General features: G+C 35.7%; 1 protein-coding gene across 7 annotated transcripts in view; it reads right to left on the reverse strand.

Annotated features, from left to right (window-relative positions):
• LRRCC1 (leucine rich repeat and coiled-coil centrosomal protein 1) overlaps positions 1-16,172 on the reverse strand; it is a 48,030-nt gene that overhangs the window by 2,756 nt on the left and 29,102 nt on the right. For 5 of the 7 annotated variants that reach the window (XM_086695727.1, XM_086695729.1, XM_086695730.1 and 2 more), the window contains 9 exons: positions 13,776-13,980; positions 12,791-12,930; positions 10,960-11,161; positions 10,379-10,564; positions 9,460-9,634; positions 8,417-8,580; positions 4,346-4,554; positions 4,115-4,252; positions 280-415 (listed from right to left, as the gene is read on the reverse strand). In XM_086695727.1, coding sequence (XP_086551853.1) covers positions 280-415; positions 4,115-4,252; positions 4,346-4,554; positions 8,417-8,580; positions 9,460-9,634; positions 10,379-10,564; positions 10,960-11,161; positions 12,791-12,930; positions 13,776-13,980 — 1,555 coding nt within the window. Of the gene's footprint in view, positions 1-279; positions 416-4,114; positions 4,253-4,345; positions 4,555-5,887; positions 6,038-8,416; positions 8,581-9,459; positions 9,635-10,378; positions 10,565-10,959; positions 11,162-12,790; positions 12,931-13,775; positions 13,981-16,172 lie in introns of those variants that run through there. The other 2 variants (XM_086695728.1, XM_086695732.1) reach the window with 2 other exon arrangements.

Here is a 16,172-nt window from a genome sequence, read left to right on the forward strand (position 1 = left end):
CATATGAGACTGATCAGGAATACGTCAATTTTTATCCAGAGATCATGGAGCAGGTGCACATCAGAATCAAACTTCTAATTTTGGTTTCCTTAGAATTCTACAACTAGTCTAAGTATTACTAGCATTTTGGCCTGATTGCACAATAGTTTTGGCAACATTCTTCATATCTATTGAGTCATTAAATCATACTGCCTTTTCTCTTTATAATTCTCAAAGATATAATTTATTTAGCTATAATAATTTAATACTGATTACCAAAGCAAATTTTATTTATAGTACCTTGAAATTTGCAGAATCAATGTATTTCTGCTTTTCACTTGCTAGTTGTATTATTTCAGCTTGATGAGCTTCAACAATTGCATCAACTTGTTTTTTAAAGGCATCATCCATACTATGAAGCTTTTCCACCGCATCCCTTAAAAAAAAGCACAAAAACCATATTATCTTTGTTTATAAAAATTAGGATTTCTTTTCTTCTTAGATGGCAGCTCTTACATTCACTTTTTAAAAAATGTTTATTTATTTATCTTGAGAGAGAGAGAGAGAGAGAGAGAGAGAGCACGTGCATGGGAGAGGGGCAGAGAGAGGGAGAGAGGGAATCCCAAGCAGGTTCCACGCTGTAAGCACAGAGCCCGACATGGGGCTTGATCTCACAAACCGTGAGATCATGACCTGAGCAGAAATCAAGAGTCAGATGCTTAACCAACTGAGCCACCCAGGCACCCCATCTTACATTCACATTTTAATGCAAGTATATATAACTCCATTAAATAGAAGAAGGTATCCTGGGTAATAAAAGACATAAGTAGTTCATCCAGCAGAATCTGTTAGTAACAGAACAGGGCAGGATAACATCAATGAAAATTTGTTACCCTTTTATCCTCTAAAAGTCAGAGTACTCTGGTTCCCATTTATTTTGAGTCTCATGGTATGATATATAAGCACATTCATAGATGATTGCTATCAATTTTTTTTCTCCATGTGTTTGTAGTGTGATAATTTGAGAAGTGTACGTTATAGGCAGGTTTAGGTTTATGAACATGTAGATCTGACTTTTCTATGCTAATGTTTAACAGATAAAACCCTGTGTTAATAAACACATTAAACAGTACTGTATTCACAAAATTTTAGCGCTATAAGTTTCTTAGAGGCAAAAAACCAATTCCTTTATATTAAGTATGAATAATTTCATTTAAAAAAGTTAAGTCCACAATGAACGTATTTTCTGTTTTTGGCATAGCCCATAGTAATAGACCGAACACTGGGTCCGTGAATCAAGTCTTTCTTATGTTCCCAGATGCAAGCAACCCTTAGTAGCTGTATGACTTAAGGGCAAGTCACAAACTCTGCTTTTAAGTTTTTTAAACTATACAAACAGGATAATCCTACCTGTTCTGCCAACCTCACAGAATTATTGTTGGTTGCAAAATAAGACAGAAGAAAAAAACCAATTATGTATTTTTTTAAAAATTTATTTAAGTGATCTCTATATCCAATTTGGGGCTCAAGCCCACAACCCCACGATCACAAGTCACATGCTCTTCTGACTGAGGCAGCCAGGTACCCCAATTTATGTATTATAAAAGGCTATATAAATAAAATCTGTTTTTATTAAAATTCTATTAAGTTAAAAATCTTCTATCTTACATACTAATCTTAGTCTACAATGCATAAAAGCATTAATGTATACAATCAGGTCTTTACTGTTTTGCTATTAACAACATGACAAACAATGCAATATAAGAGATTTTGAAAACTGTCAGGCTTTATGATTTATATTAACTTTAGGAACTGCTATTTATAGGAAATGATTATTCTTTTAGGATATAAGAGACTCCCAATTGTGACAGGCAGGAGAGAAAATTTCAACAGGTTCCAAGCCAAAGTCCCTGTATTAGTGCTGGTTGAAAGCAAAGTGGAACAGGGTCCATTAGCAGACAAACAAGACACTACTGTCAGTCAAAACCTTTTCCATTTACACTGAGTTAAAATATAAGAAATCAAATTCCAGGTTCTATTAGATTTGATATAATGGGAACTGACCCCTACATGAGATTTTGCTGTTTATCCATACCACTCTTTAATCTTGACCAGAGTTTGATCATTAAACTGTGTTACCTATTTTTCAAGGCAGCCAACTTTATAAATTATTTTAAGAAGTCCAGTTACATAGTTTACAAGGTGAAGCCTTCATTTCCTCTATGGGATTTTATAAAATCTACACACCGATGGCACCCAGGTATACATTTTCTTCCCCTTCTTTCAAATTAGCTCTCATCCTCAGTTTGTGCAGGCCTGCTACTGAAATCCGCTCTAGCTTCTTCAGGAGTTCACTGCCCCTGGTAGTTAAGGGACTGCCCATTCTAAACTCCACACAGAAGAGCCAAAAATATCACTAGATGTTTCAATCAGTTTGAAAATAATCACAGTCATAAAAAAAAATATTCACCCAACAATTACTACTATGTGTTAGGCACTAAGTACCAAATAACTCATACATGCCATATACACACATAAATACATTTACATATGCTTTTTACATCTCACCCATCCCAATCCAGTGTTTAAATCAAAAGATCTCCCACAGAGGCAACACAATCCTAGACTTTAGCCTCTACTGCAAAGCTGTAATCATCAAGACAGCATGGTATTGGCACAAAAACAGACACACAGACCAATGGAATAGAATAGAAACCCCAGAACTAGACCCACAAACGTATGGCCAACTGATCTTTGACAAAGCAGGAAAGAATATCCAATGGAAAAAAGACAGTCTCTTTAACAAATGGTGCTGGGAGAACTGGACAGCAACATGCAGAAGAATGAAACTAGATCACTTGCTTATACCATTCACAAAAATAAACTCAAAATGGATGAAGGACCTGAATGTGAGACAGGAAACTATCAAAACCCTAGAGGAGAAAGCAGGAAAAAACCTCTCTGACCTCAGCCGCAGCAATTTCTTACTTGACACATCTCCAAAGGCAAGGGAATTAAAAGCAGAAATGAACTATTGGGACCTCATCAAGATAAAAAGCTTCTGCACTGCAAAGGAAACAATCAACAAAACTAAAAGGCAACAGATGAAATGGGAAAAGATATTTGCAAATGACATATCAGACAAAGGGCTAGTATCCAAAATCTATAAAGAACTCACCAAACTCCACACCTGAAAAACGAATAATCCAGTGAAGAAATGGGCAGAAGACATGAATAGACACTTCTCTAAAGAAGACATCCAGATGGCCAACAGGCACATGAAAAGATGCTCAATGTCACTCCTCATCATCAGGGAAATACAAGTCAAAACCACACTGAGATATCACTTCACGCCAATCAGAGTGGCTAAAATGAACAAATCAGAAGACTATAGACGCTGGAGAGGATGTGGAGAAACGGGAACCCTCTTGCACTGTTGGTGAGAATGCAAACTGGTGCAGCCGCTCTGGAAAACAGTGTGAACGTTCCTCAAACAGTTAAAAATAGATCTACCCTGTGACCCAGCAATAGCACTGCTAGGAATTTACCCAAGGGATCCAGGAGTGCTGATGCATAGAGGCACTTGTACCCCAATGTTTACAGCAGCACTTTCAACAATAGCCAAACTATGGAAAGAGCCTAAATGTCCATCAATTGATGAATGGATAAAGAAGATGTGGTTTATATATACAATGGAATACTACTTGGCAATGAGAAAGAATGAAATATGGCCTTTTGTAGCAATGTGGATGGAAATGGAAAGTGTTATGCTAAGTGAAATAAGGCATACAGGGAAAGACAGATACCATATGTTTTCACTCTTATGTGGATCCTGAGAAACTTAACAGAAGACCATGGGGGAGGGGAAGGGGAAAAAAAAAAGTTAGAGAGGGAGGGAGCCAAACCGTAAGAGACTCTTAAAAACTGAGAATAAACTGAGGGTTGATGGGGGGTGGGAGGGAGGGGAAAGTGGGTGATGGGCATTGAAGAAGGCACCTGTTGGGATGAGCACTGGGTGTTTTATGGAAACCAATTTGACAGTAAATTTCATATTAAAATAAATAAATAAATAAATAAATAAATAAATAAATAAATAAATAAAAGAGGAAGATCTCCCACACATTTTAGGACTTACTTTTGTAGTTCAATACTTTTGTCTCTTTCCGCTTTAAGTTTCTTTTCCTTGTCTTCAAATTTTTCTTTTACTTCTTTTACTTGCATTTCCAGATGACTTAGAAGCTCTCCTTTATCATGCCACTTCTGATTAAGTGTACTAATACAAAAAGAAATAATTTAAAAAATAAAATTAGTTATATGAAACTATTAAGCCACATTTTATTTCTCAATAGGAAATACTATATAATACCTATAAGCTTTTCTAATTTCTTCAAGTTCTAATTCCTTTATTTTCAACTGCTGTTTTAGTTTTTCTTTTCTTTCATTGTGTCTTTCCAGTTTTTCAATTACGTCATCCAGTTGTAAAGATTTTTCATCAAGTTGTTCTTGGGTACATTTTTGTATTTCAATGATCTTTTCTTGTAATACTTTGATTTGTTCTTCTTTTTCTTGTACACACTTAGAGAAACAAAAAAATCAGCACTTTATTTTTATTAACCCAGATGTCTCATTTCCTATTTGGATTTAATGGTTTAAAATGATTCTAAAAACTACAGATTAAAAAATAAACTCTATATTCACTAAGTGTTTTCAAAAAGATTTACAGGACATTTTTAAATAACAATCAACAAGAAACATCACTACTACTTTGTTTTAAGTGCTATTAAGAAAGATAAAATTCTGGGGCGCCTGGGTGGCGCAGTCGGTTAAGCGTCCGACTTCAGCCAGGTCATGATCTCGCGGTCCGTGAGTTCGAGCCCTGCGTCGGGCTCTGGGCTGATGGCTCAGAGCCTGGAGCCTGTTTCCGATTCTGTGTCTCCCTCTCTCTCTGCCCCTCCCCCGTTCATGCTCTGTCTCTCTCTGTCCCAAAAATAAATAAACGTTGAAAAGAAAGATAAAATTCTAGGGGCACCTGGATGGCTTAGTCAGTTAAGTGTCTGACTTCTGCTCAGATCATGATCTCACAGTTTGTGGGTTCCAGCCCCACGCCAGGCTCTGCTGACAGCTCAGAGCCTGAAGCCTGACTCAGTCAGATTCTATGTCTCCCTCTCTCTCTCTCTGCCCCTTCCCTATTCATGCTCTGTCTCTCTCAAAAACCAATAAACATTAAAAAATTACAAAAAAAGAAAAAGGGGGGCGCCTGGGTGGCGCAGTCGGTTAAGCGTCCGACTTCAGCCAGGTCATGATCTCGCGGTCCGTGAGTTCGAGCCCCGCGTCGGGCTCTGGGCTGATGGCTCGGAGCCTGGAGCCTGTTTCCAATTCTGTGTCTCCCTCTCTCTCTGCCCCTCCCCCGTTCATGCTCTGTCTCTCTCTGTCCCAAAAATAAATAAAAAACGTTGAAAAAAAAATTTAAAAAAAAAAAAGGAAGATAAAATTCTTATGCCCTTTACACTTTTTATTTCAGTAAGTTAAGTTAGCAATTATCAATCATAGAGGGAGAAGGAAAAGCGGCACAATAAAAATTTTCAATTACTGTAATTTTGCATTTGAAAAAATGTTTGCATGACAGAAAGAGAAAGAAAACTCTAGGTGGATGACAGATACAGCAAAGACTGATATGCACAGTACGTGTGGCACTAATTAAACTGCTATTTCTACTATATTCAACAGAAGTGCTTTCTGCATCAGGATGAGCAAATAAATGCTTTACCTCAAAACAAAGCATGATTTTATCACTATTAAAATGTCACATAAGAACAGGGTTTACATCTCCCCAAACTTTTTATGCTATCTTCTATACCATGAGCCAGACTTTATCCTGTATGTGCATACTACAAATCAGAGGATAATGAAAGATCAAAACCACCTTAGGCAGCATTAAATGTCTGCAGGGATTAGGCTTCCTATAGGTGATTTATTCCAATGACTATTTCTTTGCTTTGTCGGGGCATGCCTGGATGTCTGGAACAGTCTGCTACACACCGACTACTGGTATCAGTCTCTGTAAGTGAGAATAGATGAAATTGGCAGTTCCTATTTTTACCCTCTTTCCTCTGCCCCACTCCACCTTGCCTTTTTTCCTTTTGGGAACAAGATGGAGGCAAACACACAAATACTGGGAAAGGCCAATTTAAGTATATATTCATAAGAATTATAAACAATGCAGTTCAATTCCTCAGTGTGTTACATATGCAAAAATCTAAGCAAAGATGTTGGGTAGTCTCCTAGTCTTGACCAACATTTGCAAAAAAGTCATGAATTGTTTATTTTGTCCCCCTGACTCTCTGAAGCACTAAGAGTGAGCAGTTTCGACATGTTATGGGAGTTCACAAAAGCTATAAAAAATTATTATGAAATAACCCTATTAATCAAAAAGAATGATAAACATTACAGCATCAGAGAGTACTATGACCTAGATATACTGAAAAATACCAAAATAATATATGGGGCAGAAACAGAATTTTTAAAAAAACTTCTGCTTCTGATTCCCATAGTCAGAAGCTAACTATAGGTTCCATTTAATTGAAAATATCACACTCCAAAACATCAAACATTAGTATCAGGTTCATTTGCCTTTTGCAGAGACTTGTTCTCTCTCTATAAACTTTCAATATGAGCCACTAATTTCCCATGATTTTGGGCTAATGAAAATCCTGAGAAACAACACGATCAGTGACAAACTTTAAAAGACCTGAAGGTTTTCTATTCTATGAACATCCAACTTAACAATAGATAAAGGTCATTATCGGTTTTAGATGAATTTACTGCTGAAAGAAATTATGCCTAACTATCTCTCTCTGTTACATGGTTGGTGGGAAAGCACCCTAATACTCACACCTGTGAGGCTGTGCAGTGTTCTCTAAAGTAAATGTAGTAAGTTATGGGAAAAGAATGATGGGTTGAAAAATCTGAACTTTTTTTTTAAAACCAAAACTCTAAAACTAAAACTCAACAGTGTTTTGGCTCCACTGTATCATTCATTACTAGTCATTTCCTTCCTGCCCTGAGACTGACAAGAAGGCAGTAGTCTTCTGTAGAAGTAGCTTTGTCAAATCAATGTCTTGTACCCATGGTATCCCCTGTTTGCTTTGTGAAATTTAAAAAGCAAATCACAGGTCTTTCTGCTTCATACTTAGCTTAACTCAAAGGAAAATATGTTTGGCTAGAATTTTCAAACAAGAAAAAAGGCTTGCTGCTAAAAAATTTCAATAATTTTCACTGCACGTTGGCATGTATGACAGATATATTTGAAATTTTGGATATACTGAAACCAAATTTCAATGGAGTGAACAACAATGTAATTGCTTAGAGTGATACAATTCAGGCATTCATGGCCTAAACCTAGCTAAGGATATAGCAACATGGTGATACAGATTTATTTTCTGTACTTGATAAAGTCAAGTTCTCAAGGAGTTTCTTAAAAATGACTAAGAAAAAGAAAATTAAATCTTGGGCAGTTATAGCTACTCTGAAGAATGAGTTGTTACTTTTAATGGGTGATAATCTCATTTAGAAGTTTTTTAAATACTCCTTTCTCAGTTTTTACACTTTTTAAAAAAATATTTATTTTTAGAGAGAGAGAGAGAGAGAGAGAACATGTGTGAGTGGAGGAGGGGCAGAAAGAGAGGGAGATGGAGAGAGAGAATGCCAAGCAGGCTCCTCACTGTTAGTGTGGAGCCCAACGCAGGGCTCAATCTCACGAACCCTGAGATTATGATTTCAGCTGAAATCAAGAGTTGAACACTTAACCCACTGAGCCAGCCAGGCTCAGTTTTACACTGTAAGAGATAATCTCTAGAAGAAAATTTTGGAGATCAAATTTGATTCAGTGCTCAAGATAACTTTCAAAAAATTTCTCTGGAAAATTTTCATGTAACATACTTTGAAACAAGTGAACCTAGTAGTATTCTCTATTAAGATATGCCATATTGGAGAAGAAGGTGAAATGGTTTCCCCTGGGAACAAGCATAGTTTTACAAACTATTTCTACTTTTAAATACAGAATAGTTGGGTTTTGTCACAATTTTCAGAATTTAGCAATATTAGGAGATCCTAAACAGTGCTCTAAATGGATATTTTAAACACATAAAACATTAATTTTCTTAAGATTCCTAACCCTTTAATAACATTATTTTCAGTTATTTCACAGGACCATGATAACATCCCATAAAATTCTGAGGTAAAAGTAATTTAAAGTTAATAAAGGCCATACAGTCATTTTAAAAGGCAAAGGGCATAGATTACATAAGGAAACATCTGATAATGTCCCAAATTCCACAACAGTTGGGATTCACTGAGACAGATATTTATTCGATACTCTGATCCACAGATTTACAAAACTGCCACATGCTCTTTTCCCAAAATAAAGTATCAAACTTACAACTTTTAATTTTCCAATGGTTTCAGTTTGGTCTTCTATGATTTTGCACTTAATTCTTAACGCATCATTATCACGTTCATTTGCCTTTCTCAGAGACTCATTCTCTCTACATAAACTTTCATTTTGAGCCTCTAATTTGCCACGATTTAAGGCTAGAGACGATCCTGAGAAATAAACATCATGAGTTACAAACTTTTAAAGATCTTGGAGAATTTGTATTTTATGAATATCTAATTTAACAATGTAAATAAAAAGTAAATAAAAAGAAAAACTGAATAAAAACCCAAAATACATAAAGCATAATATAAAAGGAAACGGGAAAAGAACCAAAAGGCCCTTTAAACACCTGTGGCTATTTGGAAAACCTAAAGCCACAAATCAAAAACAAGTAACTCAGACATGTGATATTTAATTGATCAACTTATGACATTCAAACAATCATATTAAAGATTCTTATATGGAATGGACAAATGAGCAATTCTCCACTAAGACCAACATCTAGCTATTCATAATTTGTAATCTATGAAGGCCATAAAACAGTGTCTATCTCTTGCTTTAGTGATTGGAAAAGAAAGGAGACTAAGAGTAAATATACCTACACCTAAAGTGGTTTTCATTCATACACTATTCTCACATTTCTCTATGTATAACAAAAGTGTTACCAAATTTTTAGGAAAAAACATGAATACTGCATACTATACAAATAATTTAAAATCACTGTGTAAGAATTATTTCAATGACTTAGTTAGTTGAAGCACTGTAAATGTATACCTGATCAGAAAAGTAACCAAATTATGTTGGGAAGAAAACCAAAATTAAGAAAAAAATCAGAGCTGTAACTTCCTAACTAGTGTAATAAACTATTTCACATCTTAGGCATTTCATTTGGCTGTTTGGCTGGCAAATGCTTACTTATCCTTCCATATAAAGTGTTGCCTTTTTTTGGTATGTCTTAGGCAGAATTAATGAGTGCTTGTTTTTCTCATCAATACCCAGAATTGTTGGTTTAGAAGAATGAGCTATTTTCCCTTTGAAAATTTTACCTTGTTGTGCCAGCTCATGCCCCCATACTTTTCTTTCTGTCCTTAAACCATAAATTAGTGATTCCTTGGCGGCTAGCTCAGAAATGAGCTGGACTTTTTCATGCTTGAGAAGTTCTATTTGAATACTCTTCTGCTTGTCATCTTCAATCAAGATTTCAAGGGTGTTGATTTGATTCTGTATATCCCCAAAAAACATCAAAAAAAAAAAAAAAAAAGCACAGTATTACACTTAAGTGCTCAATTTTTTACTTTTTGCATTTTAGGAGAAAAATTGTTATCTAACCAAATACAAAGTAAATGCTCCTAAATTTTACATTACAAAGGTTTTCATTTTAAGATAAGTGTACGTCATAAAATAAAAAGTCAAATTTTAAGGGACTATTGCTTTAAGAACGCTGAATTTTATTCTAATATCAGTTATCTTAAAAGAGCAATTATACATGTAATACTCAAAATTTCTCACCCAGCATTTATATCAATAATCTAAAGGTCACTTTCTGGAATTAAGTTTTCTTGGGCAAAATACAGCTAATGTTTAAAACTGAGACAACAGCACTAAAAAGGTTAATTTAAGAATTACTATAGCTAGGTCTATCTAAAGACAACCATCACCACCACAAGACTATCAGCAATTTGTGTGCCATTTCCCGAACCTCAACCATCTGAGTATCACCATCACAATTTCTGCTGTATCACAGACAACTGGAACCTATTTACCTAAGTACAGTTCTTAAATTCACTTATTTTACTTAAATACCATTTTAGTGTAAGCAATACAATCTGTGAAGTCATTGTTTAATCTCCTAGTTATATTACTTTTCTCATATGCATATATATACTTAGCATTAAAATCATCACAATATACATGAGACTATGATATAAAAAATTAAAGAGGAAATAAAATGTTTCAATGTTTTACCTGTAAATTTGCTGCTGTTTCCTGTTTCAATTTCGAAACTTCTGCAAGTTTTGTTTTTTGCTCCTTCACCATACAGGTCAAATCTTTAATTAAAGAGGAAGATTCATTTTCTTTTCGTTGAGCCCAAACAAGAGCATGCTTGCTCTTTGCTAACTCAGTTGCAACATTTTCAAAACCATCTTTAACCTATATTTCAAAATTGCATTATAAATAGCAGTTCTCCAAATATTTAGAAACTATTTGTTTCTGTGGCTGTGTTCTAATAAAACTTTATTTACAAAAATAGGCCTAGGGTCTTTAGTTTGCCAATCCCCTGCTCTATAGAAATAGAATTCAGGCTTCCCAATTCTTATTCCGGTGCTGTCTTTACTTGACCATTTATAATCTCACTCAGTTTTTGCAACAGCACTGAAGAGTAGCTATATTTTTGTGAAGAAACTAAGGCTCTAAGAATTTAAGTAATTTGCTTAAAATCACAGAGGCAACATGTAAATAAATGTAGAATTCTAAAATGTAGTCCTCTCATCCAACCATATCTTGCTGATTTTGTTTTCAATAAAAAGCTAGATGCAAATTCTTACATCTTTAAATCTTCTGGCTTCAACAGTTAAAGCAATACGGAATTCATTTTCTAAATCCATATACTGTTGGTTTAATGTGTCAATTTTTTCTTGGTACTCTTTTATATCTTGTTCATGCTTTCTTTCTTCTTTAGCTACTTCTTTAGCTAAGGCTTCTTGGAACTCAGCATCACTGAGAAACTCCCTTGTTTCAAGTTCTTTCCTGGAATGAAATACAAATAAAAATTGCAGGATGCTATTCATCTGGAAAGAAAAACTTTAAGGCTGTTTAAATAGTTATTAAATATTCTATATTCTCTATTGTTAACTTAAAATCAGCTTGTCACTTTCAAAAACAACCTGGCGGAGGATGGTAGTTAGACGAAGACTATATGTATTCAGTGGTGATGGGGATAAAAGGGGTCTGCTGTATCTTAACTTCACTGAGATAGTTCAGAATCATTTTACGATTTCTAAAATTCTTCAGGTGCATTTGTAGAAGTCAAGTTCTACTTCACTGTATCTTCTTTGACATACAACCGTGACATACAACTAATATAGTCTGACTGGTACTGGTGGTTGGTTAAGAGAAAAAAATCAGTTAAAGTGTGAAAGTATTCACTGGTCTTTTGAGATATAGGGCAAGTTTATTTAAATATGAGTTAATTCTTTACAGTTTTCCACTATTTTTCCTGAATAAGTCAAACCCATAATACAAAATCCATTATTTCTAGTTTTGGTTTCTTTAAATCAGAACAAGAAGTTAAAAGATATCTGCGAAGGAAACTAAGTGCAAAATTTTAGATTTTTACAATTATTTCCCCCCTCATCTTTTATAGTCGTTCTGCCCCTGCACATGTTGACAATTTTCCCCAGTGCATCAAAATTTAAATTTATACAGTAAAAATTTCATTTACATAAGGGCAAAAACAAAACAGGTTTGGTAACAAACACAATTAACTCCTGCAAATACACAATTCAACTGGTAGGGCAGTAAGTAGATAACTAGCTGCAAGTGTTCAAATTATTGTGGACTCCACAGAGCAGGGCTGGCAAACTATAAGTGATGGACCAAATCTGGCCGGAGACTCTTTTTTTTTGGAAATAAACTTTTATTGGAACATAGCCATGCCCATTCATTTACATATTGCTTATGGCTACTTTATTACTACAAAAATATAGTTAGGTATGGCCTGCAAAGCTTAAAATATTTTCTATCTGGCCCTTCAAAGAAAAAGTTTGTTGACTCCTGCACTACAGAGGAATAAAGGCTATTGATTAATTTAACAGGCAGTTACCTGGGGGTCAATTAAAATAGTTTTCTCGGGGTGCCTGGGTGGCTCAGTCGGTTAAGCGTCCGACTTCAGCTCAGGTCATGACCTCACACTCTGAGTTCGAGCCCCGCGTCGGGCTCCTTGATGACAGCTCGGAGCCTGGAGCCTGCTTCCGATTCTGTGTCTCCCTCTCTCTCCGCCCCTCCCCTGCTCACACTCTGTCTCTGTCTCTCTCTCTCAAAAATAAACAAACATTAAAAAAAAAAATTAAAAAAAAAAATAGTTTTCTCTACTACAATGACTGACTTTTGGTTGGGCTTGAAAAAATGCAAAATGAGCTTCATTGTTATAAGTTCTTACCTCAATAAAGCCACCTATTTGTTTGTAAGCTATCAGTTCTTTCTGTAAGACTGATTTTAATGCATACCTAAACATGTTATTTTCCATGAGCTAATTCTGTCAGACTTCAGCACTGATCAATCAGTCTAGCTTTAGGTAAGTGAGTAAGGTAGGGAGGAACCAAGAAGCTTTCTTTCTCTATTTTTAAAAGTCATTTTCCTGATGTATTTTTCATTTACCTGTGTTCTTGTTCTTTCAATGTAAGAACTTCATGAAGTTGTTGTACTTGTTCCTTTTCTTGATGAAGAGAAGTTCTAAGTAAGTTTATTTCTCTATCAGCAGCAGCAGCTTTGAGCTCCATCTCTTGGATAAGTCGTATCTGAGTAAATATATACATTACAGTATTTAGATAATACTCTCCCTGCTTCTATTTTAATGCTACTTCCCCAAAGAAAACTGACTTCTAAATAGAACCTGGTGACTAAGGTGATTTTTTTGCCAATTTATTAAATTAATGATGCCATGGTCACATAAAAGTACAGTCTTAGAAGCATCGGACTAGCATTAACTATTGTTTAGTTACATCATAGACCTCAATAACTTCCACTCAAAAGGCATGAAAATGAAATATCTTCGGGATCCCCAAAGAGACTTTTAAAACTTGGCTCCCAGAACATAAGCCTAATAACCTCCAATATTTCCACCAACTATTCTTAAAACTGCTTTGCAAGTGCTAGTCAGAAATAACTCCATGGTGGGGAGTGGGGGGCCTGACTGGCTCAGTTGGTAGAGCATCCGACTCTTGATCGGGGGGTTGCTAAGTTCAAACCCTACATTGGGTGTAGAGATTACTTTTATTTTCAGCATGAAAGTGACGTGGGGTGGAGGGTCAGAGAGAGAGGGAGAGAGAATCCCTAGTAGGCTCTGCACTGTCAGCACAGAGCCAGATGTGGGGGCTTGTACCCATGAACCGTGAGATCATAACCTGAGACGAAATCAAGAGTCTGACACTTAACGGACTGAGCCACCCAAGTGCCCAAAATAAAATCTTTAAAAAAAAAAAAAAGAAAAAGAAAGAATTCCACAGGAATTGTTACATTTAAATTAATTTTTGCATATAGTCTAACATCTTTGAAGTTTACTCTATAACAATATAACTTGTTTCAAGATGAAAGCTATGAATTTGTGTTAATTCACATGGTTGACGGATTTAAAGAGAAATACCTGTGCTGCTTGCTGTTGTCCCTTCTGCCTCTCCATTTTTTCTAATGCTTTTTCCAGGGTTCTTAAGTGTCTAATGTGATACTCTTGTTGATCTCTTGCTTTGATTAATTCAATACTTAGATTTTTTACTTCGTTTTGAAGTTTGTGAACCATAACTTCGAGTTGTGCTTTGGAATTTCTCTCTTTATATATAATTTCCTTTAACCTAAAGCGAAATTGAATGTGGTTTTAAGTATATTACACATACAAAAGGTTAAAAATTGTAGTAAACATTAAAGGTTACAGTAAAGAGGAAATTTGAAGTAGGTTTCAAATCCTCATTAGGTAAAAATGGCTGAAAAACAATATAATACAACTCTCTCCCATCCCTGAAACAAACACTGTGCCAAAAGGGAAAACACTCCATACAAATTAATAAAATTTTATCTTATATGAACTTTGCTATTCAACAGCAAAACTTTATTAAACACCTAATTTGTTTCAGCCATTATGCTAGGTATGGGCTTAAAAGCAAGCTAGATGGATTAAGATACAGCCTGTGCCTTCAAGGAGTTCAAGGAGAGGGAAGAGACATGGATACAGTTACAAAGCTGTAAGAGAGAATTGATATATAAATAGATACCTGGAAGTTAACTTTGACAAAGTATTGATCCCAGCTTTGTAATAGTTGGAACCGTTTGATTACAACTGAAAACTCTTAACTAAGTTAAAAGAGAGAATCTGTTGACCTACATGACCATTCAGAGAATGGGGTGCACTATTCTGAGGAGCCCCTGAAACCAAGGACATGAAGACCATAAGGGCTATTTGTAATTCTCTACAGGCTGGTTTCTGTTTTCCTAATGTAGGCTTCCTTGTAAAGTATGGAGAGAAGGAAATGGGCTCACATCCTAACAGCCCTGAGGACCAAATAGAAAAGATTATCTTTCTCTAGTTCAACTTAGAAGAGAGTTCTAGGAAAGGTCTGATTAGTCCAATTTGGTTCATATGCCCACTGTATGCACCAATCACTGTGGCCATGGACTAAGGCATTTCGTTTACCCAGCTTGGGTCAGATGTTCATCTCTTGACCAATATTATATAGGCAGAGAGGCAAATGATGAAAGAATACAAGTCTGGTGTTTGAAAATGGTACATGGGTGCCTGGTGGCTCAGTCAGCTGAGCGTCCTCTGACTCTTGGTTTTGGCTCCGGTCATGATCTCATGGTTTCATGAGTTCAAGCCCCACATCAGGCTCTGCACTGATAGTGTGGAGCCTGCTTGGAATTCTGTCTCTCCCCAATTCCACTCTCTTTCTGCTCCTCCCTCACTTGCACTGTCTCTCTCAAAATAAATAAACTTAAAAATTTTTTTTAAAAAAGAAAATGGGACAACAAACAGCAAAGACACAGCCTCATGAATAAATTACTGAGCTAGGCAGCCACTCCTATATATATTTACTATAATTTCCAAGCCACAACTGAAAAAAGTACATATATCCATCAGGTGCTATACTAGTCATTTCTCCAATTCTTATCCTTACTATGTCTCCTCTTCCGTTTGAGAGTAGTCTCCGAACTGGTCTTCCTTTGTTTACTTCCTTTGTTACTTTCTCAATGCCAGTTTTGGTGTGAAAGTTTATTCTGTGGACCACCATATTTGGTGAATGAGGCAGAGCAGCTACGGATCAGTACAATCAGAACAACCATCTAAGCAAGAGATAAGGGCCTAAACTAAGGTGACAGTCTCGGGATAAAGAAAAGATAGTTCAACATCTTTTAGCAAGTAGAATAAAGATACCAGTACCAACTGGTTATGGGATATGAGAACAAGAAAGAAGCAAAAAAAAAAAAAAAAAAAAATGATTCCTAAATTGCTAGCTTTGGTGGCTGACTGGATGAGACATCATTTATTAGAACAGAGAATATAAAATAAGGGAGCAGGATAAGTCTACTTGTGGACATGCTGATTTAAGACACTTATGAGCAAGGTACACAAGGTATTTCTGGTAGATAATCAGATGATCAGATCTGTTGTTCATCAAGGAGATCTGGATGACATATAAAGATTTGGGGGTTTATAGGTTATGTGTTAAAAGCATAGTAGAGAAGATTGAGTTTCTGAAATAATGTATATGCAGAACATGGCGCCTAGATGTTAGACTCTATTAGGGATGAGGAATGCAGAGTCCCTACCAAGTCCCTTAAGGGGATATGAAAGTGTGTGAGGATCTAATGCCAAACGAACATTTGAGGTATAAATAAAAGGCAAATCAGAAATGATTGAAGCTGAATTTTTAAGAAAATAACGAATATATAACATGGTAAACATGGACAACAATGGAGAAGTTAAGCAAGGATAAAGATGAAGTGTGCCCAAAGCCTTTCAATTTAAATGGAAGCTGGCTAGCAGCCCCAG

Source organism: Puma concolor, chromosome F2, assembly GCF_028749965.1.
Source record: "Puma concolor isolate L17-30 chromosome F2, mPumCon1.1.hap2, whole genome shotgun sequence".
Taxonomy (NCBI): Eukaryota; Metazoa; Chordata; class Mammalia; order Carnivora; family Felidae; genus Puma; species Puma concolor.